A 15,049-nucleotide genomic window follows, 5' to 3' on the forward strand; every position below is an offset into this window, starting at 1 on the left:
GCCAAGCCCTTGTTCATGCTGGCATTTTGCTGGTAGCTGCAGAAATTTCAGCTTCCCTCCTATAGTGCAGTAATTTCACTGCAGGGAGAGGTGGCTCACCAGCTGCAAAGGCTGACACTTGAGAAAGGGTTGGGTTTCAGCATTTGATAAAGCTTCCTAATGGGCTGGAACCCACTCCTTAAACCTATTTTGTAACCCTATAAATACTCCCTCTGTAAAATATCCTCACCAATCTGGGCACAATAGCTGTAGTTTGCATTTGAAAATTTGTCGTATGACGTTTAGACAATAGGCACCAAAATTGTGAACATTCTCCTGGCTGAAGGAAAAACTTGGAGAAAATCCTTTAAACTGCATGGCAAGAGGCTTGGAGCTAGATGGAATCTGAGGTCCCTTCCAACACAAACCATTCCATGATTCAATGACTCCACGGAGTGGAGTCCCCAAGGGTGATTGTTGTGCCAGCTGCAGCATGGACTGGACATGTGGCACAACTGGGCTGTGCAGCCCAGTTTGGGCCAGTCTGGCAGTGAGTAAAACTGGGGGTGCTCCCTGCAGAAGAGAAGCCCAGGGGAGGCTCTCTGGGCCCTTCTGTGTGTTGGGTGTCACTGCTCACTTACGGAGAAGGTACTCTGAGCTGTCGTGGTCGTAGTCGTTGTCCTCAGGGAAGTGGTTGATCCGGAAACAATGTCCTTTGTAGATTCCTAAATGGAAACAAAGCAAACAGAACCCATAAGGAACAGAACCAGGTAAATGGGTTTTTTTTTAACCTGTCAGGGAGCCATCTCCAAAGTCATGAATTTTGGGCAGATTGAGCTGAAGGGACAGCCAGGATTGCTGGGCTCTTTCCTTCAGCCACTTATATCGTTCTCTTGAGTTTTTTTAATCTCTAAGTGCTTCACTTTATCAGGGCTGTGCTTATCTTACAAGCATACTGAGTTTGCAAAGCCTCTTTTTGTTCCCAGAGTGGCTGTCAGGCTGGGTCCCTGCTCCATGGCTGGGGCTCCCAGTGCCAATCTTACTCCCATCACCCTTCCCATCTCATCCCAGTGAAGTGCAGCCTTCCCTTATCAGAGCTGGTAAAAGCTGTATTGTCTGAGGCCTCTTCAATTACTCTCTAGGCTGTGAAAACAAGTCCATAAATCTCTTCCTGCTGCAATTTAAGCCTGGATGTCCCACTCCAGGTTGGCTCAGCTTTTAATGGTGTATTTGTTTAGCTAACTGGGAGCCTGTGCAGTAAAGTCAGGGCACAGTGTGCACTCCTGATCCCTGCAGGGACAACTCCAGACCAAACCCCTCACTCAACCAGACACCACAGCACTTTGTCCATGTAGGTAAAGCTGCCCATGAGCATTTTGTGTTCTTTCCTGTCACAGCTACCCATAGTCCAAGCTGCAGTTGGGTCTCTGTGGCACAGGGAGCTCATGGGGGCCTCTCCCCAGAGAGCTTCCTGCAGGAGTGAGCCCTGAGCTGTGGTTGTGCCCTGGTGCTTTCATTATTCATTACCCAGTGCTCTCCTGCTTGGGAGCACATCACCCAGGCTGAGTTATCCCTGCACAGGAGCCTCGCTGCTTACAGCTCGAGCTGGCAGAGGGATTTAAAACCCATCAGTTAATACTACTTTAACAGAAGCACAGCTGCAGTCTGTAGGATATAAATGTGGATTTATTTCACTACCTATTACCAATGATTACAAAGATCTCAAAAGAATTACTAATCCAGAGGATTTAAATTGCACCCTGTGAGTGTCAACCGCAGGTTTGCCACTACAGCGCATTTAATTCTTCCAGTAAATGATGTATCAGCTCTAATTGCAGCAGCAGCTCAGGCTTTCTCTGCACAGCACTTCAAAGGCTGGGAACAAGATGTAAGTGGCTCCTGTCACATCTGGAAGTGGCACACCTGTCCTGGCTGCCAGGTGGGGAGAGAATTTCAGCTGGGCTTGCTGCTGCTGAGCCAGTCAGGCTGTGCATCCCTGTGCTGCCCATCACTGGGGCTGCTGCTCCTCGTGGCTCCAGGGCAAGGCAGTGCAAAACTCAGATTTTAAAGATCCCAGTGCTTATTTCCATGGTAGTTAACACAATGGAACTGAATGAACCCCAGCATTACAGAGCCCAGATGGTCATTTCATTGCATTTCTCCATTAAGGTGTGCAATTTACAGGAAATATATTCAGAGTGTGATTTTTATCCTCTCTATTTATTAAAGAAAAAAAAATCTAAATAATTTTCCCATGCTAATTTCTCATAGAAATAGGCTTTCCTATGACTGCTTGTGGGTGTATGGTGGGGCATCTCTCAGTCTGTACACACTTCTCTGTAGGTGTTGCATTCTGTGTCCTTCTCACACTGGCAGAAGGCAGGGTTAGAGGGGACATTAGGATTAAATTCTCCCTGTGAGGGTTGTGTTCAGAGAAGTTGTGGGTGGAACTGGGTGAGCTTTAAGATCTCTTTGTACCCAAACCATTCCATGATTCTCCAATAAACATTAATGTAATTGGTTGAATTTACCCAGATCTGACATAAGAGCAGAGGTACTGCAGGTCACTGAGCTGTGGTGCAGGAGGGAGATGCCTGAATTCAGGAGAGAGCTCTGTGCCCCCACCAAGGCTCCTTCTGCACGTTCAGAGTGTGGACATGGCAACAGCCCCAGCAAACACCTCAGCTCTCTTAGACCAGAAATCTGCAAGAATGAAACCTTCTCAAAGCCTCGTGTGGTGCAGCACTGATGGGCTGATGGAGGGGTTTGGGCTCTGTAAATGGCTCCACATCACTGAACTGCTGGGTGAAATGGGCCCATCAGAACTTCCACAAAGGCCATGGAGCCTTTCCTTCCACTGCAGGGCTGGGATGCACCAGCAGGGCAGCACTGAGATCCTCATTTCCTGGCTCTTCTATTAGAGCCTTTCACATGAAAGAGCAGTAGCAAGAGTAGCAGAGGGAAAAAACAGAATAATTACCCCCTCTGCACCCCCCAAAAATATGGATAACGTTGAGAGTTCATTTTTATTTTCAGTTTTTAGGAATACTGGAATTGGTCTTTATTAACTGGTCATAATTTATCTGGCTACATTATGATAGAAATAGCAAATGACTGTAAAATTTGTACCTGTATCAAAGCCAAGGAATCCAAAATATTCTCCTCAGTATTTTGGATGTAGTTCAGGCCAGAGATGTTGGTTCAGGGTCTCCTCTAATGTTTGTGATGTTTGATAGCTATTAACAGCAGCAGACTAGATAACTTTCTTCTATAAACTTAACAAGTGCAAAGTAATTCAGCAGCAGCTTATTAAACTCTCAGTGAGGCTTGAAGCTGTGATCAAGAACTCTGGTGATCTACAGGGTATTGAGGCCTCTTTCAATCCACAAAATACCTGTAATAAAGGCTTGCTAGGAAAAGTAACAATATCTCTCTTCTTCATAAGAATGGACTTTGGAACTCAGATTTGGCAAAAATTAAAACTAGCTGGAGAAGTGCTCAGCTCTAAAAGCACAACAGCAGAGTCTGAGTTGTATTTGTACATGAAAAATAAAAACAAAACAAAGTTGGAATTTGGTGGAATACCCATGTCCATGCCCTGGCATGTAAAGCAATGTAAAAAGGATAAAAGTCATGGAATGGCAGAGGTGGCAGAAAAGGAAATGCCTCAATTAAACTCACTAACAACCATTCTGCAAACATCTGCACAAGGGCTGAGCTCCTTGAACTCCTCTCAAAGGCTCCCAGCAGCTGCCTGGAAGCAGGTCCACACTCACTGAGGCACACAAACCATTTCCCACTCCAGGAAAGGGTATGGGACAGAGATTTTCTTCCTTGCTTGAGTTTGGGGACACAGTCCCTTAAATCCTTGGGAGAGGAAGATGGAATATTTAACTCCTACTGCTGTACCCACTAGAGAGAGATAAATAAACTGCAATCACTGCCTAACAGATACTAAAATATTGAGAAGCACTTCTGGATACCTCTTGAGAGTGAGATATAATATCCCACTGAGATGCTCTAAGTGTTGCTCCTTTCTTTGAATGATTACTGATATGTTTTTAATTATGCTTTTAGAAATACAAATATTAGAATGCATTTTTTCCCTTCATAATAGCAATGATTTTGTTCAGAATTTTGAGCCAGGACTTCAGGATCCATGTTAATGATAATGAAGAGGTAAATTTTCTGAAGTGCTGTTGATGGTGTAAGAACAAATTTTTTCCACTGGTTGCAGCATACTTAGCTGGCATTTAGGAACTAAAAAGAATTTCTGACTTGGTTCTACTCTGTGTTCAAGGGTTTCTCTGGCAAGGTTAGCACTTCCCAATCTCACTAAGTGTTGTTCAGACAACTATAATTAGAGTGTGATGTACTTGGATAACATGATAAGGGAGGCAACTGTAGTGCCTAAGTGGAGATTAAGCTTTGTTTAGGGGTTTGAGATCTCAAAATACATAGAGATTTCAACAGAAAATCAAAGTAGTGATCCCAAATTCTGATGACATACTGTCTTCTCCTTGCTCTTTATCAAATAAGCCTTTAATAATACTGCCTCTATCACTGCAGATTGTTCACTAGGTTTTTATTTTTTGATGACTGAGAGTGAAGGTTAATGCTTAGGATGCAAATGCTTATTAACTTGGTGGCCATGCATTGCACAACCCTGTTATTGTCCATACCATCAGCCATGCCTTTGAGAACAGCAATTTCCTGTGCTTAGTGTTTACCAATGACAACATTCCCTGATGCCCTGGAAGTGTTTGCACAAATCAGGTCTAGAAAACAGAGTCCTCAAATGTCTGACAGTATTTGCCAATACAAAGCTGCACTTTTGTTTTCTCCCTTCCCTAACCCTGAAAACTCTGCACAACAAGATCTTGCCATAGCATTACTGCTCTGCTGCCATTTAAAATAGGTTTCCCCCACTCCAGAGTGGAGCAGCCCTGCAGCAGAGGGGCCTGGCTGTGGGGATCTTGTGTCAATAGCAATTTCTGTCTCGCTGTGCTGAGCAGGGCTTAGGGGAGGTGACACCTGATAGCAGAGGGAGCCACTGGAGAGAGAGGGCTGAGCTGCTCCCTCCTTCTCCATCATCTTCTGCTCCATTCACTCCTTCAGCTGCCAGCCCCCCTTTATGCAGAAAACACTGGGTTTGGGACCTGCTAGGGAAGCCTTTCTTGTTTTCTCATGGCCCACCAGACATTTGCTGTGTCTTGGATCAAACCCTCCCCTGCCCACAGCCACATTCCTGCAGCTCCCGAGCAGCTGAGGGCACTTGGAGCACACACATGCTCTCTATTAATAGTGTGAAGCAGGGGATTCTCCCAAAGGAGTTGCACTGGTGGGATGTATGCTGTAATGGCAGCTGCAGAAGTGGTCACTTGGCTTCAGCAGTCACCTGCAGGCAGGTAAATACACCCACAGTCACCCCAAAACCCCACCAAGCAGCTGATTGCTTTCTGCCAAATCTGGGACTTCTGGGTTGGATTGAGGACATGGAATGAAATTATTTCAGGATCATTTGACAGCAAGTGCTTGAGGAAACAGGGAATACAAGTTGAAGGAGCTGGCTGTATATTAAAAATAAGGCAATTAGTAAACTACCATGGGAAATTTGGACCGATGGTTCTGCTTGTTGCATCTATTCTGTGATTAAATACTGTGCCTCAGTTCCAGAGCTGACTGTCAGTCTGATTTACTGCAACACATGAATATCTGAATGTTTAAATGACAAGTTTTCTGAATGTATCAGCACAGAGAGGGCTGACTGACAGCTAGCACCCCGAGAAAAGCGTGATGGGCAGAGTGGGGCTGTTGAAACAGGAGTTGCCTGAACACAGTGTCCATCCCAGCACAGTGTGCAGGGCTGGGTTTCCTTAATGGCATGGCTTTACACTTCCCTTGGACATCACTGGAGAGCCTCTATTTATAGTGGGTGAAAGTGTCTCAGTGCTGGACTCTGCCAGGGGAGAGGAGGAACACTTGTGTATTCTTTTCCTTAGGAGGATTTCTCTGCTGACAGGTTCTGAAGTCCTTTGCCGAGTGATTTGAGCAACAGTGAGCAAAGGAGATCAGACATGCCAAAAAATGTTCTTCTCCACAAAAATATCTATCTGTGCACTGTGTTCATTTGTTTGATTTTCCACCAGTACAGCTCCCCTGTCTCACTGGACTGACACCACAGCACACGCAGCTGCTGCCTTTGCTTTCTTCTCATTCCTCATGTCACAAAACAACCCTGGAGAAGAGCAGTCCAGGGTGCACCTTCTTTTACTTTCAAAACCTGCTCTGTGGTGCTGCTGGTCAAACAGGGGTTATTCTAGTTCTCACCTCTCCCCTCAGACCACAAGGAACAGCACAAGATATTTTCCTGTGGCTTGGAACTTTGTGCATTAAACTGTCCCAGGTTTGATTATTTGTCTCCTGCTGGCTGCTGAGAGTTTCACAAACCTGTCCTTAAGTTACTCGAATGAGCAGAGATCCCATGAGCCTCTGCCTGAGATGTTTAATGCTGTTGTTATAAAAGAAATCATGAACTATTGATGCAGGTCATGTGCAAAACACACCTCTTGTGAATTTGCTACTCCACAAGGCTGCTGTGAGCCTCCCTCATCACCACAGAGGATGGAGCCAGCAGAGGAAGAAGCCTTGGGAGGTTAAATACACATTTATTGGGTGTCTGCCTTTGAAAAAGTTTGGTGTTGTGAGAGCTGGAAACTTCAAAGCATAGGCTGTTTTTGAGACAGATTCTGTCTGACACCCTCGGAGTCCTGCCAGTCCTGGAAATTTGTCCATGTGACAGTTAGTATTTTTGTTTCATCCTGGAGATGGATTTGATGAACAGCACTTCTCATACCTGGGGTTATTGTTATGCTTTTGCCAGGGTAAGTGCTGTGTCCAGAAAATGGTCAGGACATAAAAGAGTAGGAGTTTATTCCCATAACTGTGGGCTACCCTGGTGCCATAAACCAGAAGGGCAGGACGAGCTGCCTGTGTGTGTTTGGTCAGGCCAAAGCAAATTCAGCTCAGCTGAGTCTTTAAAAGTAATTCATCCTTACCCCTAACCATGTTTCTCTACAGGTCTTGAGACTGTGAAAAACAGAATCTTTTATTTCACTTTTAGAAATCCTTTCCTTCTTTCTCTATGTTACATTCCCTAACTCTGAACTCACTTTTTTCTCATTGCAGGGAGAGGAACTGCCTGCTTTTGGGTCAGATTCTGATTTCACTGTAGTGGATTCAAATCTGTCTCACCCAGTGATATCAGAATCTGGCCTACTCCCTTTTGTTTGCTTCCCATCTACTTCCTGGGCAGGAAGAAAATTATTTTAAAATGTTCAAATGTATGAAATTTGCCCCACTTTCTTCCTTAGGAGCTGTCATCTCAAACAAACCCTTTGGGTTCTTCTTTTGATCTATTTTCAATTGTCTGGTGGGCAAAGCAAAACTCCTCCTCAAGTCTCTTATTTTCTTATCTTCTGCTGTGACATGAATTTCCCCTTTCTCCAGTCCTCCCCCTCTGCTGCCTACAGACCTTCCTCTGCTCAGAGCTCCCTGGCAGTCCCCTCTGTGCCAGGTGAGGAGCAGCCACTCAGGACTTGCTGCCTGCTCCATTTTGCTCCTCTTGAAGGCTTTTGAAGGCAGAACATCTTCCTGGTGTGCTCAGCACCTCGGGAGGGCTGCGAGGAGCTGGAGGAGACACAGAGCAGCTGCTGCTGCCCACGCACTGCAGAGGAGCTGGGGCTGGCAGGGATCTCTTTATTTAGTGCTCCCCATTCCTCTCCAGTCTGGCAGGAGCAGGTTTTCTCCAGGAACAGGTCTTGGTTTGTCTTGTCATTTGATGTGCTCACTCTATTCTCTTACCTTCGTGTAGTAAATGCCCCCTCCTGTATTTATGGTAGACTTTCTGTCAGAAGAGATTCTCTTACACCAGCACTCTCCAATGCTTGGAATGTTCTGATCTGCTTTCCCCAGCTGGCCTGCTCTGTGGCAGTGCTTGATCTGATTCCCTCTTGCAGTCTCTCCTGGTGCTCCTGGACAAAGCTCTCTCTGTTGGAAGCTCACAGCCCCTCCTTTCACCACAGCCCCACAGAAGGGAGGCTGTGCTGTCCTGCTCCCTGCATTGCTTTTCTCACAGAGCTCTCAGATGCAGTGGAGCTCGTGCTTGGCGTGGCTGAGGAGCCACCTCCAGTGCTCTGAGTGCCAATTCCAGAGCTGCAAATAGCAGCTGGAGAGGTTCCTGCTTGTGCAGCCTGACCTTCATGTCACAACCACCCCTTTCCAAACACTCCTGAGCTTCCCGTGGCCTCAGCTGATCTCCTGCAGATGCCAGGGGATGTTCACTATTTCCCAAAGAAGTTGGCACCATAGCAGAAGGTGTATTTTGCTTAAGGGGTAAAAAAATCCACTGGATTGTTTTTCATGTTCATTTTCTGTTCATGGAATGGCAGAATGGTTTGGGTTGGGAGGGATCTTAAAGCTCATCTTATCCCAACACCTTCCACTAAACCAGGCTGCTCCAAACCCCATCCAACCTGGCCTTGAACACTTCCAGGGATGGAGCACCTCTGCTCTTGGGGGGGGTGACTTCTAATTCTGACAGGAAAAATTTTACTTTCTGAGCAAAACACTCTTTGTTATTTTGTTGTTCTGCAATCCAGCATGCACCAAGCACTATTTTATACAGCCTGGTAAAGCATCTCCAGATTCTGGATCACCTACACCAGAAGATATCCCAGGAAACGCCTACAGAGGCTCAGTCACTTATAATTCATGTAGAAAACACACAGCCTCAGCAGCTGACCTCCTGTTTTCAGCTGGGCAAATATCATCAGAGATGTTGTGCATTTGTATTTCTGTGTAAGCAATGAACAGATTCAGAAAAGATGCTTTGCCAAAGATGCTTTTCCAATTGTATGACAGCCTTTTGTTCCGTTATAAGATTTTGAGACCTTGAGTGATGTTAGAAAATTCGTGGCAGCAAAACTCATTTCCCAAAGATTCTCCTCACCTGCACATCTGGAAGCTAATAAAACACATCACAGTGTCTGGCTGCTGTCCTTTGAATTCTCTTCAGTCATTACAAAACTGCTGCCAAAAGTACTAAGTGTCCTTGTGCTACCACAGTGAATACCAATGGTACCAGGGAAATGCAGGGCAGCAGCAGAGGAGGGGACAGTTGTGTTTCCTGTTGGTTTAGGCTACTCAGTTTCCATTTTTTTTTCAAATATTTGTCTCATAAACCAGCATTTTGGCCATGGAATTCACGACTGAGGTTACTCAGCAGTGCTCCTATCCCTTCCCAGCTGCCTTTCCTTGGCCAAGCAGCAGATAATGGAGCGTGCTGTGTAATTCCACAAGCCCTGCTGATGGGTCTTCCTACTACAGTTTGCAATTTTCTCCTTATCAGCCCCATCCTCTCATGCTGCTGCTTGGATTGCTAAATGGGGGAATTTCAGGGGGTTCTGTTTTAGTCTCTTTTGCTTTTCCTTTTTACAGAGCTTATTGAGGGAATGACTCTGTGCCTTCTAGGGAGAAAACTGACAAACTTCCAGCCCTGATGCTCAGTTTGCATTTTGTAAATCAACTGCACAGGGAAATAGGGGCAGTCCCTCAGCCTGGGAATGTGGTGGTTGTTGTGGGGCAACACTGGTGATGCTTTTTGAGGAATATTTTCAAGTCAGAGAGAAAGGAGCCCTGCCACGGTGAGCGTTCTCATGCCTGGCTCAGTCTCAAGAAACTGTCAACATCTTGAGTTTGTCGTGGGGCTGTTAACTCACTTCTCTGTGTCTGCTTTTCTCTGCACCACCACAGCCCACACTTGCTGTGTTCTGCCTTCACACCTCGTCTCGTCCTGCAGCTCCTGCCACAGTCCTTTATCCCAGAGCCCAGGAGTTTGTCTCACCACTCACTTCCATATTTTGCTCTGCTGCCACTTTGCTGAGGCTGTTTCTGCGTGGCTGATATAATCCTCCTTGTCCTTTTAAAGTGAATTTGGAGCTTGGATGGAAACCTCCATTAGAATTCTGTAGTTGGCTTTTCTACCTTAGCTAAAATCAGTCTAGCACTTGAGGAGCTGTGTTGGCTTCTTAGGTGAGAGCCTTCATCCATCAGAGCTCTGAACTGAGAGTCACCCTCCAATGAGTTTCCAGCTCTTACTTACATTCTGGCACCAAACACCTTAATTTAAAGAGGTACTTTAGTAACTGGCAGTGCTTTTGGCACAATATGTCAGAGAATTACTTGTTTTTCACAACTGTGAATGGCCCCACAGTGACCATCACGGCTCCAGCACCTCAGTGTGGGAAATGGACAGTACTGGCCTGAACCTGGCCAGGATTTGGAACAAAATCTGTTCTTTCCCCCCAGTACTCCTGACCCTGACATAGATTCAGTGGTACAAAGGCTGCTCATGCAGTGCATCAGTCACTGTGGGAGGGCTGAAGTGCCAAACTGCAGTTCTGAGAACAGACCCTTGTTCTGCCTGGTGAGGTTCATGTGCTGTAAAATGACAAATCATGTTTATTTGCACAATGTCAAACTATGCCTTTTCCCACATCTGCACAATTGGGATTAAGTTTCCCTTAAGGAGTAGTTTGGTTTTTATCCATATGGTTTCCCTTCCTTGGGTAAATCATCAGTTCTCCCTCATTAATGTGGTGATCAACTAGGGCTCGATGGCTTCACCTTTGAGGATCACAGCACATCTACAGATCCTGCCCCATGGCCTGGCATCTCCTGGGGGTGAATTCAAGGAAATGGACATTGATGTCTCTTCAAAGCCTCTACTGGGTTTGTAATTGGAGTCACTGTCATGCTCACCACTGGGGTGCTCCCTGAACTACCTGAAACACACCCAGTGCAGTGTCTGCTTAATTTCCTGTATTTTCTGCCACTTCAACTTTCACACATGCACGACCTCCAGCTGTTGATTTCCTCTTCCTAATTTCTAGTTTTAGACCTTCTTAAACTATCATTTTTTTCCCCATTTTCTGAACCATTTTCATTTCACACCAGGCAAGGTTTGCAGCTGGCATATAGCAGTCTAAAATTTAAGAAACTCTCCAGAATGAGGATCTGGGAAATCCTTGGTGATGTTTGGGGTAACACACACAGAGTGCACCTGGTATCTTCTTCTCTGATGGAAAAACCTCCCAGATCTAGTCACTTGAAAAAAATATTCATATTATTAATGGTTCAAATTATTGATAGTTTATTAATAAGGTGATGATTCATATTATTGATGCAATCAATAGTAGACAATTGATAATTTATGGTTTTGATTATTGATGGTGAGATCTCTTGGTGCAGCAGAAGCTTGCAAGGCACTAAATAATTATCTCTTTGCATTAAATAATTTATTGTCTGCTCCAATAGCAGGGAATGTTTATAACCTGACATCTAGAGCTGAACTTTCTTTTCAAACTTTCTTTTGGCTCATTCATACATTGCCAAGTTGGAGTTTTTTAATGAAAAAGCAGGAGGTTTACACTGGAAAGGAGTGATAAGGATCTTGCTAGTGAATTGATTAGGAATATGCAGGATGCTTGGATGCTCCTGGAATCTTGTAGTGATTCCACATCTCTTCATTCCATGGAGATTCATCATAAGATGATGACATTCAGAAAAATAGTTGGACATTGAAGAAGCAATAGGGAAATAACAGTCCATAAATCATCTCAGTTGAAAGGAAAGCTTGTAATGTGTCTGTCTTTGGAATGCAGTGACCTTGAGTTGGGTCTCCATTCGTTTTGGAGCACACAAATGATCTTCCTGCTCTCCCTGCCAGCTTGTTGGGTTATAGATAGAAGCAAAGCCCCTAGAGACTGATCATGCACAATCAGTGATGTGGGACAGAAACAAGGCAGATGACAACAGGGAATCTAAAGGTTGGGAGAAAGGGGTGGAACTGCCAAGCCCTCCTGATGGCTGGATTTGGGAAATGCAAGGCAAAGGTCTCAGTATCATCTGCATGGTGTATCAGTGTGAAAGACACTCCACCAGAGAGATCAGTGATGTGTGTGCTGTGGAGCTGATGTCTAACCTTGGGAACAAACAGCAGAGCTTCTGGAGAGACTGAGCAGCTTCCAGTGGGAAAAAACAAAAAGAATAAAAGTATTTCACCATTGTTAAATCCTGGATGGGAATATAAAGACAGCATGTAGGATTTTAAGTTGAATTAGAGTTACTACTGACTTGGTTATTCCTGATTCCCAGCAGTGCAACCTGAAAGGTGCTGAAACTTTATGGAGGAAGGCTGAGAGCAATGTGAAAAAAAGGAGCAGAAAAAGAGCAAAGGAGCATTTTGGGGCAGAATGTCCTGTTTGAATCCCAGCCCTGCCTGAATCCCAGTGTTTCTGCATCCCAGCCCTGCCTGCATCCCATGTCTGCCTTCACCCCAGCCCTGTCTAAGGAGCTGGTGCTCCTTCCTGCCAGAAGGCAAAGGGATGCACAGCCACTGCCTGAAGAAAATTAAAAGCTTTAAACTTTCTAATTCCCAGGACTGATTTAAATTATTCCAGCTAACAAATGACCTAATACATAAAAATGGAGATGGCTACTGAATAGATCTGTTTAAATGAACACATGCAAAAGAGATTGCATTTGGCTTCTGCACCTGAAACTTCCTATTTCCTAATGCAAACTAAGCAGTGACAAATAAAAATGAGGCTGCAAAACCAGCATGACCTCTTTAAGCTTTAATTATTCATGAGAACTGTTTTCTTCTCTGCTGAGATTCAGAGCAACACATTTAAGTGGGTTCCTCTCAGGTTTATGGGAGACGTACGTTCCTTGTTACACCAGCTAATAAATGCAACTAAACACAATGACCCAACAATATTTGTAGAAACAGCATTTGGGAAAATGTGTTTAATGAATCAGAAGAGCCTTAATCTAGTCAGTCTTGAAAAGCAAAACATATCATGCAAAATTACAATGCACCAAAGCACAGGCTCATAAATATTTTATTGTCGAGATTTCTGAGTTTACTTTCAGTATTTCAGGATTGTGTTTTACTATGAAATGTCTCTACCTGCACTGGGGAAGGACAGTGGTAGTGGGAGCCTTGAACAATCCAATTTAGAATCCCAGAATTTGCTTTTAAATAATATAAGTGAGAGTCCCAGCCCTTAACATCATCAGGCACATCTGCCATTGTAACCAGAAATGCTCATTGCCTTCTGCTGACCTGGGATGGCAGGGAAGCAGCTGGGGATGTTCACAGCTGGGAGGAGAAAACCAAAACATTTTCCTTGTGCTGGGAAGACTGGATAAAGGGCAGGTCCCCTGTGCCTGGCTGCAGTGGCTGTTTTGCCACTGACTCCTTTTCCCTCAGCCCTTCATGCTCCTCTTTGCCCTTGGATAACAAAATCCTGGGGACCTGATTTCCCCCTGAGCTCTGAAAGCAGGGCAGGACCAGTCTGTCACCCCTTTGGTGACACCTCCTGCCAGGTCCCCATCAGGAGCCAGGCAGCATCTCTGAGCCCTGGGAACCCTGCCATGCCCAGGGGGAGATTTACAGCTCCTCTCCCCTTCAGACACCTCCCTGCTGCCATGCAGAGCTGACAGCTCCTCATTTCCAGCTCCTGCAGCCTCCTCTTCCCCCTCAGGAGCTGGGTGGGCTGTTTGGGGCTGAGTCCCCCAGGGCAGCATCCCTGCCATGGTCCTGGCAAGGGGCAGAGGCAGCCAAGGGGCAGCTTTCCAAAACCTGCTCAGCAGGGCCATGCTCTGGTGCTTACTCAATCTTTACAACTCACTGATATGCTGCCAATATATTTTTGCCAAGGAGACAAAAATACGTCTCTTCTTCCTACTCCCCCAGCCCATGAAAAATCTCAGTTGTGTGTGCAAAGAGATGCTCTGTGTGTGTGTGTGTACATTTAGAGGGGGGAAAAATAGAGTTTCTGTTAACTTATTTTCCAGTTGAAAGTCTGCCTTGTAGCCAGGGAAGCACTGTTTTCATTGGTTATAACTTTGGGCAAAAAAAGCCTTACTTTGTGCAGAAATGGCAGTGAGGGCAGTGGGAGCTGGGAGCAAATCCTTTGACTTCTCCATGGCTCATGCTCTCTGCTCCAGGATGGATGCCTGATGGCTTATAAATAATTTGGGGATTTATGGGTCAAACAGCCCTGTATGAGCAAAGTTGCCTAATAATGGGCAAAGAATTGAGGCATGATCCTTGAAGAGTGGTGGGGTTCAACCACCCCAGGTGTTTCACATTTTAATTAAGACTCTTCTACCCAGCCATGGTTTGGAATTCTAGCTTTGTTTTCTGCATGGTTTGTGTCCTTTAAAACCACCTGGTACAAAAGTGGAGGCTTTTTCTAAGCTTCCCAGCAACTTAGCTCCAAAAAGGTGTATCTCTTTTCCCTCCTTCCCCTCCCTTTCCCCCCAGACCTTGCATGACTTCAAGGCATCAAATGTTAATGAAAGTTTGCCAGGCTTCAAGGGCTGTGAAATGGAAGTTAAAAATCCTGCACTATAGGATGGCTCTAAAAATACTCAGTCATGTTGAAACATCACCCAGCTCCAGCAGGATGCAGCAGGGCTTTCTCTCCCAATAAGCTCTGGACAAAGTTTGCCCAGTGACTGTGGATTACTTCTGCTCCACAGACTGGAATCACCGGGTTATGGGCAGCAAATACCTGCAGGAGAGAGAGGATCTGCTGCATCACTGAGCTCTGGTGGAGCTGTGGAGGGATGGGCTGTGCACTCCTGCACTGCTGACTCCAGCCAGGGCTCAGGGATGTGATGATGAGGATGAGCACAGCCACAAACAGCAGCTCTGTGGTTTCTGAAGGGAAGGTCTGGTGTCAGCTTGGTCACCATGAGGGTCCAGCTCCTGAGCTCTGCTCTTCAGCATCATTTGCTGTCCAAGGTGCAGGGCTGTGGGCTGAGCTTTGTCTTTTTAAGCACAGCATCACCTAAACTCCTCTGCAGAGCTGCAGGCTCTGGAGCAGGAGAGCTGTGCCCTCAGGAGACATCAGAGATTTCTGCAGCAGCTCCCCACAATCCCACCTCACATGTCCTGCTGGCCTGCAAATGCTGGATACACCAGGGGCTCCTTCAT

The 15,049-nt window shown here is 45.6% G+C and overlaps 1 protein-coding gene across 1 annotated transcript in view; it reads right to left on the reverse strand.

The window, feature by feature from the left end:
* Positions 1–15,049, reverse strand: part of CACNG4 (calcium voltage-gated channel auxiliary subunit gamma 4) — a 39,774-nt gene that overhangs the window by 7,089 nt on the left and 17,636 nt on the right. The window contains exon 2 of the mRNA XM_079323335.1: positions 621–704. Coding sequence (XP_079179461.1) covers positions 621–704 — 84 coding nt within the window. The remainder of the gene's footprint in view (positions 1–620; positions 705–15,049) is intronic.

The sequence above is a fragment of the Erithacus rubecula genome, assembly GCF_903797595.1.
Source record: "Erithacus rubecula genome assembly, chromosome: 20".
NCBI lineage: Eukaryota > Metazoa > Chordata > Aves > Passeriformes > Muscicapidae > Erithacus > Erithacus rubecula.